The sequence below is a fragment of the Marmota flaviventris genome, chromosome 1 (genome assembly GCF_047511675.1).
Source record: "Marmota flaviventris isolate mMarFla1 chromosome 1, mMarFla1.hap1, whole genome shotgun sequence".
NCBI lineage: Eukaryota > Metazoa > Chordata > Mammalia > Rodentia > Sciuridae > Marmota > Marmota flaviventris.
The window spans coordinates 149,245,805-149,260,260 of record NC_092498.1 but is presented as its reverse complement, the minus strand read 5'-3'; the positions used below and the strand labels follow the sequence as shown (position 1 = coordinate 149,260,260).

The window sequence follows — 14,456 nt, the reverse complement described above, 5'->3', positions numbered from 1 at the left end:
CCAGAGCGCCCCCTCCAGGGCCCCCCCACCAAGCCAGTACCCACCAAGGTAACTCAAGCGTGTCCTCCCCAGGGGGTGTCCTTGGCTCCCGAATGGGGTCAGGTCCCTCTAGAATAAGTGTGTGGCCCTTCACTGAGGGTTTTCTCCACCAGGATGGGCGGGTTTGGTGGGTTTTAATGGTTAGCTGTCTGTCCCACTCGCCAGAGGACAGAGACGGTGTGGCTTGATTATCCCTGTGTCCCCAGGGCCTCCCTGGGCTCCCAGCAAAGAGCAGGTGTTAAATGCACTGTAATGGAGACTGGGCGAATGGGTGGGTAATAGGTGCTCATGTAAACAGGTGGGTGGGTGGATGTGTGGGTGGGTGGTGGGTGTTGGGGGGATGGGGAGTGTTGGGGGATGGGCAGTGGGGGATGGGCCCTTGAGTTGGCCCCAGCAGTGCTCAAGAGCAAGACTCAGGATCGAGGAGGCCGGGCCATTCTCTCCCACCCGCCAGGTCTTGGCTATTAGACTGACAGAGTCGCCACCCCTCTGCATGCTTGGTCGCTGGAAAAATGGGGGTGGGGGCCCAGACGGCAGCCCTGGCTCCAAGCCAGCTGCCCCCTTCCCGGCCCGTGTCCCCCAGGCAAGCGTGACCAGCTCCTAGCCTCGCTTTCTGCACCACCCACGTGGCCCCGGTGGTCCTCCCCCCGGCCAGTCACATGGCAGGTGTCACATAACAGGTGACACTTGGCAGGTGCTCAGTAAACGCCAGAGCCCTCTCGGTCATCGGGTGCTCTGCTCCCCCTCCCTCCCTCCCCCACCCTCAGGTACTCTCTTCTCTTCAGGTCTCTCTGCCATTCGTCCCCATGTCCCCTCGACCCACCTGACCCCGGCACTGAGACCACTGGCTGGGTCCTGGCCCAGAGAGAAGAAGCCAGGCCCTGGGCGTGTTGGCTACCCGTGGAGTGTGACACAGGAGCACGTGTCACCAACTGCAGGGATTATAGAAGACACCGTGGGGCCAAGACAGGAGGGGACGTCCTGGTCACACTGACATCCCTAACAGAAAACGTCAGTCAGAACAGGGACGCTGGCGTGGCATCCAGGAGAGAGGGAGGAGGACAGCTGGTCTGCATCCCGTCCTGCTTATCGGTGTCCCCAGTGACCCCACAAATTCCTGGCCCCCAGCCTGGCCGGGCCTCCCCTGCAGCCCAGGAGAAGCGCTGTTCCCGTAGCCGGGAGGCCTGAGTGGCAGAGGACTGCCTCTGTGACCCGGCACCTAGCGCCTCATCTGTAAACCTGGGCGGGGACGGCAGGGGCGCTGGGCCGTCTTCAGAGCTCCGTCTCCCCGTCCAACGTGCGGGTCCCAACTCCCTGAGGCCGTCGGAGGCCCGGCTTGGATGCACTCAGAGCTCCCTCATCAAAAGTTTCCAGACCCAACAGGAAGGAACAGTCTGTCCCTTGATGAAGTGTGACTCCAAACAGCCCGAAGCTTGGGGACGGGCCCAGCGCGAGGTGGACGTGACATCAGGGGGACAGGCTTCACGACCAAGGGACTTGGGCGGTTCGGGGCCAAGAGGCCTCGGTCCAACAGGAGGCTGACGCCCGCCAGGCCTCCCCTGCTCTGCTCCCCAGAGACCTCGGGGTGCGCTGAGGGTGGGGGCCCCGGGGGCGGGGGCGGGGTGCTGATGGGTGTCCAGGGAGCTGGAGGCCAAGTGCATTTTCTCTGCCGTTTTGGATCATTTTGAAAACTATTTGCAAAGCTCCTTAAAGGGCCACTGAGATTTTCACATTGATCTGCTGAAAAAATCAAGTCACGCTCAAAACTTAACCTCTCGCCAGGCGCAGTGACACTCGCCTCTGATCCCAGGCTGAGGCAGGAGGAGTACCAGGACGAGGCCAGCCTCCGCAACGTAGGGAGGCTCTGTCTCAAAATACAAAGTAAAGCCAACAAACAAACAAAAAGCCCTGGGGATGTAGCTCGGTGGTAAAGCGCCCTGGGTTCAACCCCCAGCGGCACCCCGTTACAAAGAAACCCCAACCTCTCTAGCTCCTTCCTGACTCTGCCGCCTTGTTTGAACCCAGCAAACTGAGGTTCCAATCCAGCCTCCAGCAAACTAGCTGGGTGACCCTGGGCAAGTCCCTTAACCTCTCTGAGCTGCAGATTCCTCATATGCAAAAGGGAAATAACCATTGTGCCTAGCTCAGGGCCACCGTGGGGAGTAAATATCTCATGGACGTGCTGAACATGGGCCACGTGATGGTCTGGAATCTTCTCAACAGATAAATTCTCCATACCAGAGGGGAGCCTCTGGAGGCAGAGCCTGGGGCAGATCGAATCTCTGCCGCTGTGAGGCCGTGTGTGTGGTGCTGGGTGCCTGGCTTCCTCCCTCAGAGCCTCCGCTCTGTCATTTGTCAGTGGGACAATGTCACTTCCTGCCAAAGGAAGAAGAGAATAAGCCAGACAAGGAGGTGCACACAGGAGCTGTTTGCCTTCCTCTCAGGGACGTGGTTCGGGAAGGCAGCTCGCAGGCTGTCCTGCCAGGTAGCATCTGGGTCCCCACCGCCACCTCCACCCCTGGGCCAGTGTCCCTGCACCTGTGGCTGACGTGCCCCACCGTGGGAAGCTCTGGGGTGAACTGCCGTGCCCATGCCTTGGACGGTCTTTGCTCTGCCTTTCCCCAGACCCCAGTACCGGTTGCAGGCTCCCTGGTGTGGACCTTGCCAGAATCCACAAAGCCCTGGGGACCTGGTCCATCTTCTCGACTCCTCTCAAAGTCAAGTTCACGGTCAGGGGCGTCTGTCACTTCAGTCAGTATCCTGTGCCTTTCCACGGGCCTCACCCAGAGGGACACCTGCAGGGCCAGGATCTCGGGGGACGAAGCGTCAGCTGCTTCATGCTAGGTTCCCCCTGACCTCTCCTGCTCCCTCCAGGGACTTTGGAGAGGACCCGGGGTATTCCTGGGGTACCCAGTAGGCAGCTTAATACCACAGCCTTAGGCCAATCTCATTTCACGGCCGTGCTTTTGAGAATCCTTCCTTGGCTGCTCTGAGTGGGTCCAGGCTGGTCTCCGTTGGAGCTCAGGGTGCTGGTCCAAGGTCCACGTGAGACATGGCCAGCTCCGTCCCCCATGCCACTCAGAGAAAGGAGTTCCCCACCCTGGATTCAAAACACGGTTCACCCCTACGCAAAATGCAGCGAGTATCCATCAAGGTGCAGCAAGGAGGTGCCTGCCTTGGTCTTCAGAAGGCACGTCCCCGGGCCCCCCTGGGCCCCCCTGGGCTGGGAGTGACCGCTGCAGGTCTCCCAGGTGAGGCTCACAGCATGCTGGTCTCCCTCTCGTTCACCGAAGACTTGTCGTTCACTGACGACATCCTGGTGAAGCTCCTATGGCTGGGGAAGGAGGAGTGGCCCGTGTCCTCACTCAGAGCGTTGACCAGGCGGGAGAAGAGCGTCACCTTGAACTTCTTGAAGTCCTGGCCCATGAAGACGTACAGAAGGGGGTTCATGCAGCTGTTGGCGATGGCGAGGGCCGTGGCCAGGGGCAGGCCCAGGCTGAAGACAGGGCCAGGCAGGACAGTGTGGTGTAGCTCCAGCAGGTAGAGAGTGTGGTAGGGACACCAGCAGCAGAAGAAGGTGACGATGATGGTGACGATGATCTTGAAGGGCTTCTTGGTCTTGGCCAGGCGGTTGCGCCGCAGCCTGCAGACGATGGTGAGGTAGCAGGCCGTGATGACGAGGACGGGGACCAGGAAGCCACACAGAAAGCGGGTGACGGTCACCAGCACGTGTTGGCTGGACCCGATCGGGCCGGACGAGCCGGGCGCGGACAGGCTGAAGTTGTTGAAGCAGGAGGTCTTGCCGTGCAGGCTGGCCGTGTCCCGGAAGATGAGGGACGGGGAGCTCAGGAAGAAGGCCAGGACCCAGATGACCACGCAGCCCGTGTAGGCCAGCCGGACGCTGCGGTGGTTCTGGGACCAGACGGGGAGCAGCACGGAGACGCAGCGGTCCAGGCTGATGGCGGTGAGCAGGAAGACGCTGGTGTACATGTTGTGGATGAGCAGGAAGCTGCTGACCTTGCACATGGCCGTCCCGAACACCCAGTGGTAGTCCAGGGCGGCGTAGGTGATGTGCAGCGGCAGGAAGACGTTGAAGAGGAAGTCGGCCACGGCCAGGTTGAGGAACCACACGCTGTTCACCGTCCTCTTCATCTTGAAGGTGGCGATGACGATCACCAGGCCGTTGCCCAGGATCCCCAGGAAGCAGACGATGCTGTAGATCACCACCACGAGGATCCTGGTCACCCTGGCCTCCGGGGCGGGGTGGTCGTCCAGAACCAACACGGGGCCGAGATCATCCAGGTATTCGTCGTCGTAGGGGAGGGAGGAGTTGTACTCCCCATCCTCCATCCTCTGCAAGGCAAGGGAGGTCATGAGGGGCAGCTGGGCGACAGTGACCGCCCAAAGCTGACCTGCGCCAGCAACTGCGCCCTGCCCGGCTCTGAGCAGACCCCACTCCAGCAGTGGCCCAAGGCCAGAGAGCTGGGAAAAGACCAAGCTGCCATTGAAATCCGAGTGTCAGCCGGTCACAGTGGCCCACGCCTGTCATCCCAGAGGCTCGGAGGCTGAGGCAGGAGGATCGCGAGTTCAAAGCCAGCCTCAGCAAAAGCGAGGCCCTCAGCAACTCAGTGAGGCCCTGTCTCTAAATAAAATACAAAATAGGGCTGGGGGTGGGGTTCAGTGGCCGAGTGCCCCTGAGTTCAATCCTCAGCACCCAAAAATTCCAAGTTTCAGGTCTGTCCTGTTGACGATCATATCTTCTGCCTCTTTGGGATCCTCTCCTCCCCCACCGTTTGGGGGGAAGGAAATATTCACCCAAAAGCCCCTCGAATAATGGGGAAATTGCCCCCTAGGACAGAGAGGCATGGTGCCACGAACTTGGTTCCAGCCACACTTCCAAAACCCTGCTAGCGGCCACCCCCGTGCTCCCAGCCTGGCCAGGGCCACTCGTCCCCTTTGGAGACCTGAGCTCAGACCACAGGAGTCCCTCACCGTTCAGTGCTGTGGTGTCCAACAGGGGTCCCCGGTCAGCCGGTTCCTGTGCACAGCTGGAGACACCTGAGGGGAAAGGGAGGCGGCAGGTGGGTCTGGGTCTGAGGACGAAGGGATGGCACAAGCTCAGGGCCAGAATAAGGAGCCCCTGGGCTGCTTGCACCAGACATAGGAGGCTGCAGAAGTTTGGCGTCTGAGTAGAACTCAGCCAAGGTCACTCGGCCCGGAGCGATCCAGGTGAGGTTTGAACCCAGCACGTGACCTTGCACGTGATCACTGCTTCCAAGACCTCCCGCACTTGCGAGCTCTTTGGAGGCTGGTCCGGGTGGAGTGGCACACGCCTGTCATCCCAGCAGCTAGGGAGGCTGAGGCAGGAGGATCACAAGTTCAAGGCTAGCCTCAGCAACTTAGCAAGGCCCTAAGCAACTCAGCGAGACTCTGTCTCTAAATAAAATTTTAAAAAAGGGCTGAGGATGTGGCTCAGTGGTTAAGCACCCTGGGTTCATCCCTGGTACCAAAAAATAAAAAAGAAGAAGAACTAAATTTGTTGGGGATGTGGGGTGTTTTGCTGGGACCTGACACACAGCAAACCCTCAGTAAGGGGGGTGGCTGCCCCCGGGTCACGGCCACCCAGGGCTGGAATCCCGGGCTCAGCCCCCCGCGCCCACACTCTCTCCTCTGCCCAGCTCTCCCGTCTTGACCAACCGGCTCCAAACCAGACGCCGGAGCTGGGTGAGGCTGCCCGTGGATACTTCATGATAAATACCTGCAGGTTCCTGTGCGTCAGCGTGTGGCTGGTCCTCATGGACCTGAGGTTCTACTTTATTACATGAGTGTCGTCCTTTGCTTTTATTAATAAAAGCAGTTGGGAAATTCCATGCAGGACTCTGAGATCAAGGGGCTCAGGATTTGAGCTTGGGTGTCTCTCCACTCTGCAGGCTGGGAGGGCAGCCCAGGGTGTCCACTGAGTGTCCCCAGGGGCACTAGAATAAAGACGGGGACGCTGGAGCCGGCCTCTCGTGATTGGAGGACGCTGACGGGGGTTGGTGACCCTTGCGGTGACATGCTGAGCTGGCAGGCACCCAGGACTGGCAGAGCTCTTAATCCGGGTTGCTGTCACTCAAACCCCAGGAGGGGCTAAGTGAGGCTCCGGGAGGTGAAGGCCCGGGCGGAGGCCCAGAGAGACCCTGGGCTCTGAACCCGCAGGTCACGCTGCCCCTGAAATCGTGATCCGTCCAAGCCAATGGCTCCCACCAAGCAGGTCCCTGAGGAAGAAATGACTTGTCCAGAGTCCCAGTGCTGGTTCTCCCAGGGACAAGGACATGGCTTTGTGGGGGCCCTTTCCACGGGAGCTCGCAGGTACAAGTGCGGGGCCAGGGCAGATCTGCAGGGTCCCAGGAAGCCCAGACGGGGGACAGGAGGGGGATCCAGGATCCCCAGCCGCTCCGCAGAGACCAGCCGCACGTCGTAACCTGGTGGCTCTCAGCCTGGGCTGAGGGCACCGTGGAGTCAGAGGCCACGTCATTCCATGTTTGGGTCAGGGTCAAGCAGGGCTGGCACAGAGGCCCTGACAGCTCCCCTGACAGCCTCTGGGCACGTCTGTCTGTCCACCCCTCACCCCTCCCTCCAGCAGGAGTCGAGTGGGCTCATTTCCTCTGTGGGGACGTGCCCTTCCCCCGCTTCTCAAAATCCCCAGGCACCAAGGACCCTGTAAAGATGGCAGTGCCCAGCCACGTCCTTCAAGTTATCTCTGAATTACTTATGAGAAGGGACGCAAGGCAAATGCGGCCTAAATACGCTGAATGGTCTGGGGACAAGGAATGACATGTTCAGTGGAGATGCAATTGTTTTTCCAAAATATTTCCGATCCCGGATACGGAATCCTTGGACAGGAGGGCCCCTCGCAGGCCGCCGTCGAGTGCTGGTTATTATTATTAATTCCTCAGGCTTCTCAACGACTCCTTAAACTGTCTCTCATCTGAGCGGAGAGGAGAAGGCCAGCTGGGAGGCCAGAGGACGGGGACCTTCCTGCCCTCCTGTCATGCCGGTTCTGAGTCCAAAGGCAGATCAGGGACAAGAGTAAGGATTTTGCTTCTCAAAGCCAAGCCTCTCGGAGGTAAAGGACTCGTCCCTCGAGTTGCTGGGAGCAACACGCAATGACAATGACCCTTTGGACAAGTCTTCGTTGTAAAGAGGTATAGCACATTTTGGTCACTTGTATCCCACCAAGCTTATGAAAGAAAAGAAGTCTACGTGATTATATACACAGAATATGTGCGCACACGTGGTTAACAACTACTCGGGTGCTCACTATATGCAAGACTCCATGCCGTACTCCCGAATGGCCCTGCAGGGATAACTCCAGCTCATACATGAGGAAACTGAGGATCAGAGAGGTGAATCCAGTTGCCTGAGGTCACACAGCTGGGAGGTCTGCCTCCAGAATCTGACTTCTAGAGATCCCAGGTGAAAAGGCTCAGATTTCCCCTGCCTCCCTGCAGGGTTAACAGCCCCCACATCCCACCTACTCTGAGCCCAAGCAGGACCCTCCGCACACTCCTGGGGCCCTCACAGGGATCCTTCCCTGAGCCACCTTCTCAGACTTCCCTCCTCTTTACCCCAAGTTCCACATGACGCCTGCCGAGCTCTGTGATTCCTGATCCATGGCGCTGCCATTTCTTTCTTCCTGGTCAAGGACAACATTGTGTCTCCCGAGACACTGAAACTGTTTCCTCTTTCTTTTTAACGCAAGACCCTGCGACGGATCCGCTGTTCCCTTTTTGATGTGGCTACAAGGAAGCTCGGAGTGGATTTTGCAGGCTAAAGGCAGCTGTTCCCTCACCGCTGCTGGCCTCCAGCCTCTGCCTGGGTTTGGCTGGGACTCTGGTCTGCCCCGGATGAGGCTTTCTATTGGTTTTAGTTCCTTGTGATACAGAGTTGGTGGGGTGCACACCAGAGCCCAGACGTACGGAGGATGCTCGGCTGCATGAGCTCATGCAACCCAGGGGTGACCCTGCTGTCGCTTCCGTTGAAGGGAAGCCCATGTCACAGGGTCAGCCAGGGACAGATGCACATCCAGGTTGCTCTAACCCCGACCTTAGCACTTAACCACAGGGCTTTCTAGAAAGCCAAGCACATTTTTCTGAGCCTGTTCACATCCTTCCTGATGCTGCAGGGTCCCCGGCTCCACCCTCTGGGGACACTCTCCTTCTTGTTCCGCTCGTTTGAACCTCTCAAGGAATGCACCCTCCCCAGATTTGGGGACAATCTGGCTGAGGTCTGGGACACACGTCCAGGGAGGGGAGTCACTGGCCAGCAGCCACATTATCTGTCACAGCCAGGCTGACAGCAAAGCCACCGTTAGTGACCATTTGGCAGAGCAGCCTTAGGAGGCCAGCGCACTCCCCATCTGCTCACCTCTGCGAGTCATGAGTTATTTATGTGACCGTGGCCAGGGGACGCCTCTGACCAGGCGGCAGGACATCTGAGCACAAGAACTGGGTCTTATTCAGCGCCACGTCCTAGGACCAGAGCCAATGGTGGGCACCCACTGGTCTGTGTTGTCTTGTTTTATTTTTCTGACTCGATCCTCTAAAGCACTGGTGGCTTGAGCCTGCTCCCAGCATGGTGGCCTCGGGACGGTGACGTGTCCCAGAGCAGCCCTGGCCTGTGTGCGAGAGTGCTCCAGGGATCAGGTTCTCCTGTGATGTCCCCTCAGGCTCAGGGTTTGGAAATCACAGAGGGTCACTTCTGCCCTCTTTATAAACAATTACAGGCAAAGAGGAAATGTGGAGAAAAAAAAGGGGCCTGTCACCCTTTGTCCCCAATGAGCATCTTACATGCCTCAGCCCGGGGTCCGGAATACCGTCCGGCAGATGGAGGGATGAAGGACAAGGTGACTTCACCCAGCACTTCCTGGGCAGCCAGCCACGAGCTGCACTCTGACGTCACCCAAGAGCCCTACAGGACCCCAACATGGTCACACCCATTTTCAGCTGGGGACACAGAGGCTCAAGGAGGCGAGGTCAGTGTTGTTATTTATTTTGTTGTTAGCAGTGACCTTGGCTGTAGCCGGGGTCCACCAGGCTCCTCCTGCCCCCCTCGCCTCCCTCTCTCCAGGTCCCCAGGCCTCTCCCTCTGCTGCTGACCATTCTCCATGCACGGCTTCTCCCAAGGCCACCCACACACACCAAGGGCCACCTGACACATACTGTTCCCAGTCATCGCCCCGCTCAATGCCCGGCATGCAGTGAGCACTTAATAAACGCACGCTTAATATTACTGGCACCCTAATGTATTTATTGGGCACTTACTACGTAACGGTGCCCAGCCTCGTCACAGACTGTCCCACGTATGGCTGCAGCTCTGCAGTTGGGGGGGGGGGTATCCTCTGGCCCATTTTCCAGATGAGGAAACTGAGGCTTTGGAAACACATACAGCTTCAGGTCATTGCTATTGTCATTGTTATAAATTAGAGCACCCGTGCCCAGCTCAAGACGATCCAGTTTACATTTTTTGACTTTCATGATAATGCAACGGCAATATGCATTCAACAGAAGCCATACTTCATATTTTAAATTTTGGCCTTTTCCCAAGCTGGGGATAGGTGCTTGGATCCACTCTCAAGATGCCGGGCAGTGGCAGCTGGCCACAGTTCCTAGCCAATCCTGGGATCCTGAGGCTGACTGGGGCACAGTAAATGCATGTTTAACCTACAATACTTTGAACTTTGGGTTTATCTGAACACGACTCCATCAAAAATCAAGGAGTTCCCAGCGGCTGGGGAGGCTGAGGCAGGAGGATCCCGAGTTCAAAGCCAGCCTCAGCAAGAGTGAGGCTCTAAGCCACTCAGGGAGACCTTGTCTCTAAATAAAATACAAACTAGGGCTGGGGATGGGGCACAGTGATCGAGTCCCCCTGGGTTCAATTCCCAGTACCCCCTAAAAAATCAAGGGGTTGCTTGTCGTTCCTCCAAGTGTTCATTCTGTGCTTTGAAGCCTTCCCTGCAGCTCCCCGCCCTGCAGCCTCACCTATTCTGGGACTCAGGTCCCCGGACTCCACCACACACACACACACACACACACACACACGATGTACTTACACCACAGACACACACACAGAGACTCCAGTGGAGGAGGATATTTACTGTCTCCAAACCCAACAAGGGATGGCCATCAGCATGTTCAAGGAACTCCTTCCTGCAAACCCCTAAAGACAGCGCCCCCCACAGGAAGGTGGGGAAATGTCGGAACAGGCAATGTCCAGGGGGCGTCTCCCAAACCCAGGCGCCAGACGAACCCAAGGTCAAAGAACTGCCAAGGACCAGCACAAGGTGCGCAGCCCAACCCACCAGGCTGTGGCAAGAAGGAGAAAGCAGGAGAGTCCCCGGCTGCCCAGGAGGGTGCGTAGACACCGTGTCACATCGTGGGTCCCTGTGGCCACTCCTGAGAGAATATCTGGGCCTGGGTCTCGCAGCAGGTCTGTACCCGCTGGTTGCTGTAGAGGGGCTCCTGCCGCTGCCCCCAGGAGCAAACCCTCGTGTGACGATTCCTGCAAAAGGATCTACCAAGGAAGCAATCCCGGAAGGCCCTAGGGAGCGGAGAGCCAGGGCTGTTGGGCAGGAGGCCAGGGAGGGGACCTGCAGAGGCCCACACACGTGGCCCTGGCTCAGCCCCACCGAGCACCGTGGGGACCACGCAGCCACATCCCCGAGGCTGAACCCCGACTTCCTCACACCCTGTCCTGGGGGCACATCCCCAGGGGCTTCCCGGGTGCCTGAGGTCATCCCTCCCAGACAGTCGCAGTGCCCGCTGTCAGGGGCAAGAGTCCCCGGGGAGGCCAGTGCCTGCACCCAGTCCCTACAGCGCAGGGTGCAGATGTGTCTGCCGGTGGCTGGATGCTGGCAGCCCCTGAGTGTCCATCCTGGCAGAGGGGACAGGTGACTGGGGTGAGTCCCCACCTGGAGATGTTGTGCCACTGTCCAGACGACCACATGCACACGCAGCCACATGGAGCCCTTCTAAAAGCAGCACGGGGACAGGGCACGAGCCCCTGAGAGCGGGAAATGCGTTGGAGACGCGGAAAATGCACGTTCTACAAGACCCCGGCTGGACGACAGGACGCACCGGAGCAGTCTGGTACAGGGGGACGGTGTGGGAAACGGGCTACGGCGAGAGGACCACAGTGGGGCAGGGGACTAGCTCAGGGGCTCCTGGAGGCTGCCATGGAGGTGAGGTCGGAGGGGAGGTCAGAGAGGGTGTAAGGGGATCAAACCCCCCTCCTCTCCCGATTGCCAGGGAGACACCAAAATAACAGACCCCCGCATCCCTGCCTGGGTTCATGCTCAGGTGGCGCCCAGCCCAGAGCCGACCAGGCCGCCCCAGGCACAGGGCCAAGGGGGTCCTCTCTGTGGGCAGGGGATGAACTTGGACTTGGACAAACCAACAGCTCAGCCCAAGGTGTCTGTGAGGTGGCCTGGCCCCAGGACCTCCCCAGATGGGGACAGGAGGCCACCAGGCTGTGTTCTGACCACAACCCCACCACAGGACTCCTGCAGGGACCAAGCGTGGTCAAGGTCACCACCGGTTCCCCGACACGGAGAACAGAAGCCCAGACGGATGGTGTCCACTCCCTGCTCACTGAACAAGCTGCGTGTGGCTGTCACCGCCCTCCAGCCGCCCGCCCAAGACTTATGGGGACGAACCTCAGCCCCAGGTAGCACAGGACCCAAAGAAGCTCAAGGTGGCATGAGCCCGGGGACTGGCCAGACTCCCTCCTCCTTGGCCTCAGCCCCTTTGGAGCCTCCGAGAGCAGGACCAACCCGCCAGGACTCGGGGTCTGTGTCGCACAGCGCAGCCAGGACGCGGCTCCAGGCGCCTCTGGACTTCCCTCCAGTCTGTGGCCCTAGGGGTGATGGCCCGCCCGGGCACCACAGAGGCCCTTCTGAGGCGGTGGGACCATCCAGCCTCCTGCAGGCACAGGAGGGGCCTCTGCCCCTGGCCCGTGGGGACGCTGGGACACCGCAGACCACGGAGGGAACGGGGCCTCAGCTCATCTTTGCCCTAGTGCCACAAGGTCACTTGGATGGACCCTAACCCTAACCCTGGGTCACCCCTCACAGCCGCCTGGTGAGCGTGAACCAGCTTCCCGCGAGCTGGGCTGACCTGTGTCCCCCTGGGCTCAGGGGACAGTGGGGCCAAGGGATATCTAGGCAGCAAAGTTTGACTTCCATTTCTGCCTTATGGTCCCCCGGGCCCCCTTCCTCCACCCACTTCTCTTTTGACCTCTCGGTCCCCTCTCTCTAATCCTGTCCCCGTCGGTGTCTCAGCCTCCTCCTCCCGCCCTCCCCCTCCCCCTCTGCCATCCCCGCAGCCCTCCTGGCTGAGAGCCCCCGGCCCTCACCTGCCACCCACTCACCTGCGGGCCTGGCCCGTCCCAGCTGTGGCACCACCTGCGGGTTCTCCCTCCACAGTCGCCTCCCCCAGCCCAGCGACAGGTCCCAGGCTAAACACCAGGCCTGATCAGGGCCCGTGGGCGTGGGAGCCCATCAGGAGGCTGGAATCCCTCTTCTCTCTGCAGATGGTCTTGTTTGGCCTGGCTCCTGTCCCCCTCTCCCCCTTCCCCACGGCCCTCCCTGACCGTCTAGCTGGGCGGCCCAGACGCCCCTCCCCTGATTCTCTTGGCCTCCAAAAGGCTATGGGGAGCCAGGACGCCCCTCTGAGGATGTCCTATTTTGTAGCTGAGGAAACTGAGGCTCCCAAGAGGGTGGTGACCCTCCCTAGGCCACAGAGAAGGGAGACATTGTCCATCGTCTGCACGGTGGGCCCCAGAGCCTAGAACTAACTGTACCTGCATCCCACCCACCAGACAGCTGTGGGTCGGGATGTCTGCCTGCTGCGTTGTTCCCTGGTGGGTCCCCTCGCCCATCTCCCACCCTCCAGGGCAGAGGGCAGGGGTCCCCCGGCTCCCCCAGATGGCCGTGGTTGCACTCCCTGGATCCCCAGGCTCTGAGCGATTTCTAACCTGGAACCCACACAGCACCAGCAGATGTCCCAGCCGCAGCCCTGGCTGCCAGCCCCGGGACAGAATCAGCTCCATGTCGGGAGAAAATGTCCTCCACGCTCTCACGCCCACGTGCAGGAGCTGGCACTGAGTCACGGCGGAGCTGGGAGGCACGGGCTGTCTGAGAGGCTGCCCCACTTTTCCTGGGCTTGGAAGGGCCGAGTTTGAGTTCAGGACCTGAGGACGGGCGGAGGCCAGGAGAGCCCCTGCTCAGGGGCCAGGGGACCCCAGAACCTCTTGCAGCTCTGAGCACAAGGATGCAGGAGACTCCCCAAGTATCCCGCCACTGCCTGGCCTGTCCCCCGAGGGTACCCCTCCCCAAGGGGTGAGAGCGTTTCCTTCCTCGCCAAGGACCTCACCAGAGAGCCGCCACTTTCCTGCCCTGTGCCCTCCAGGGTCACCCAGATGCCAACCCCAAGAGCCTCCTTGCCTTCCGACCTCTAATTCCAGCCTCTCTCTGTTGCACACCGCTGGGCCAGAAGAGTGCCTGAAGGGGCCCACGGCTTAGCCACAGAGGCACCCTCTGGGCCCTGGTGGCCAGGCCCTCTCCCAGCCCCTCAGCCGAGGGAGGAAAGTTCTCCTCGCCATGGCTGGACCTGGACACCAGGGCTTTTCCGCTCCTGGCCACCCCATAAGCCACCACTGGGTGATCACTTTCCTCCTCCACAGACCCAGGAGTCATGAGCCCACTGTCCGTGAACTGAAACCAAAGCTGAGCCAAAAGAAACCTTTCTTCTCTTCAAGTTGATTTATGTTGGGTATTTGTTATAGTAACAGGAAGCTGACTATCACAGGACAGATCTTTCTAAAATGCAAACCACATCACGTCACCCGCTGGCTAAAATCCCTGCCTACCTTAGTGCTGAGCTGAGGCCCGACCCCAGCCCCAAAATGACCCCTGAGCTGGCAGCAGGTTCAGAGGTAGAGTGCAGACACCTCTTCCAAACTCAGCCCAGTTATGGCATTGGCGATCGGGGGCCTGTCAGCCATCTCCCCAGAGCCATTCCCAGCCATCAAAGGCCCCCAGAGCCGGTATTTGGATGGACGTCTCTCCAGGCCAGAAAGCCACTCCAGTCCCCAAGAATGCGTCCAGTACTAAACATTAGGCATTATCTCAAGGGCCCAGGGCTTGTACAGACGGCCCAAGCTGCTCCCCATAAACACTGCCCCTGCCCCTGGAGGTGGACGGTAAACACAATTCCTCCCTCGCTTATGTCCCGCGGACTGGGAGGCCCAGTGCTGTGTTCAGCTAATCCCCCGAAGTCCACTCTGGGTCCTCTCACGCCATCAGTCCCCGGGCTGTGTACTCGGCACATGTGGAAGGCGGCAGCCTGGGGTGCTCATGTGGGCCGCTCAGGATGTGG

At 59.6% G+C, this 14,456-nt stretch overlaps 1 protein-coding gene across 2 annotated transcripts in view; it reads right to left on the bottom strand.

Annotated features, from left to right (window-relative positions):
* Nucleotides 1-819: 819 nt before the first annotated feature.
* Cmklr1 (chemerin chemokine-like receptor 1) overlaps nt 820-14,456 on the bottom strand; it is a 35,002-nt gene continuing 21,365 nt past the window's right edge. For both annotated transcript variants that reach the window (XM_027923203.2, XM_027923204.2), the window contains exons 2-3: nt 5,032-5,097; nt 820-4,392 (exon numbers count right to left, since the gene is read on the bottom strand). In XM_027923203.2, coding sequence (XP_027779004.2) covers nt 3,298-4,389 — 1,092 coding nt within the window. In that variant the 5' untranslated portion in view covers nt 4,390-4,392; nt 5,032-5,097 and the 3' untranslated portion in view covers nt 820-3,297. The remainder of the gene's footprint in view (nt 4,393-5,031; nt 5,098-14,456) is intronic.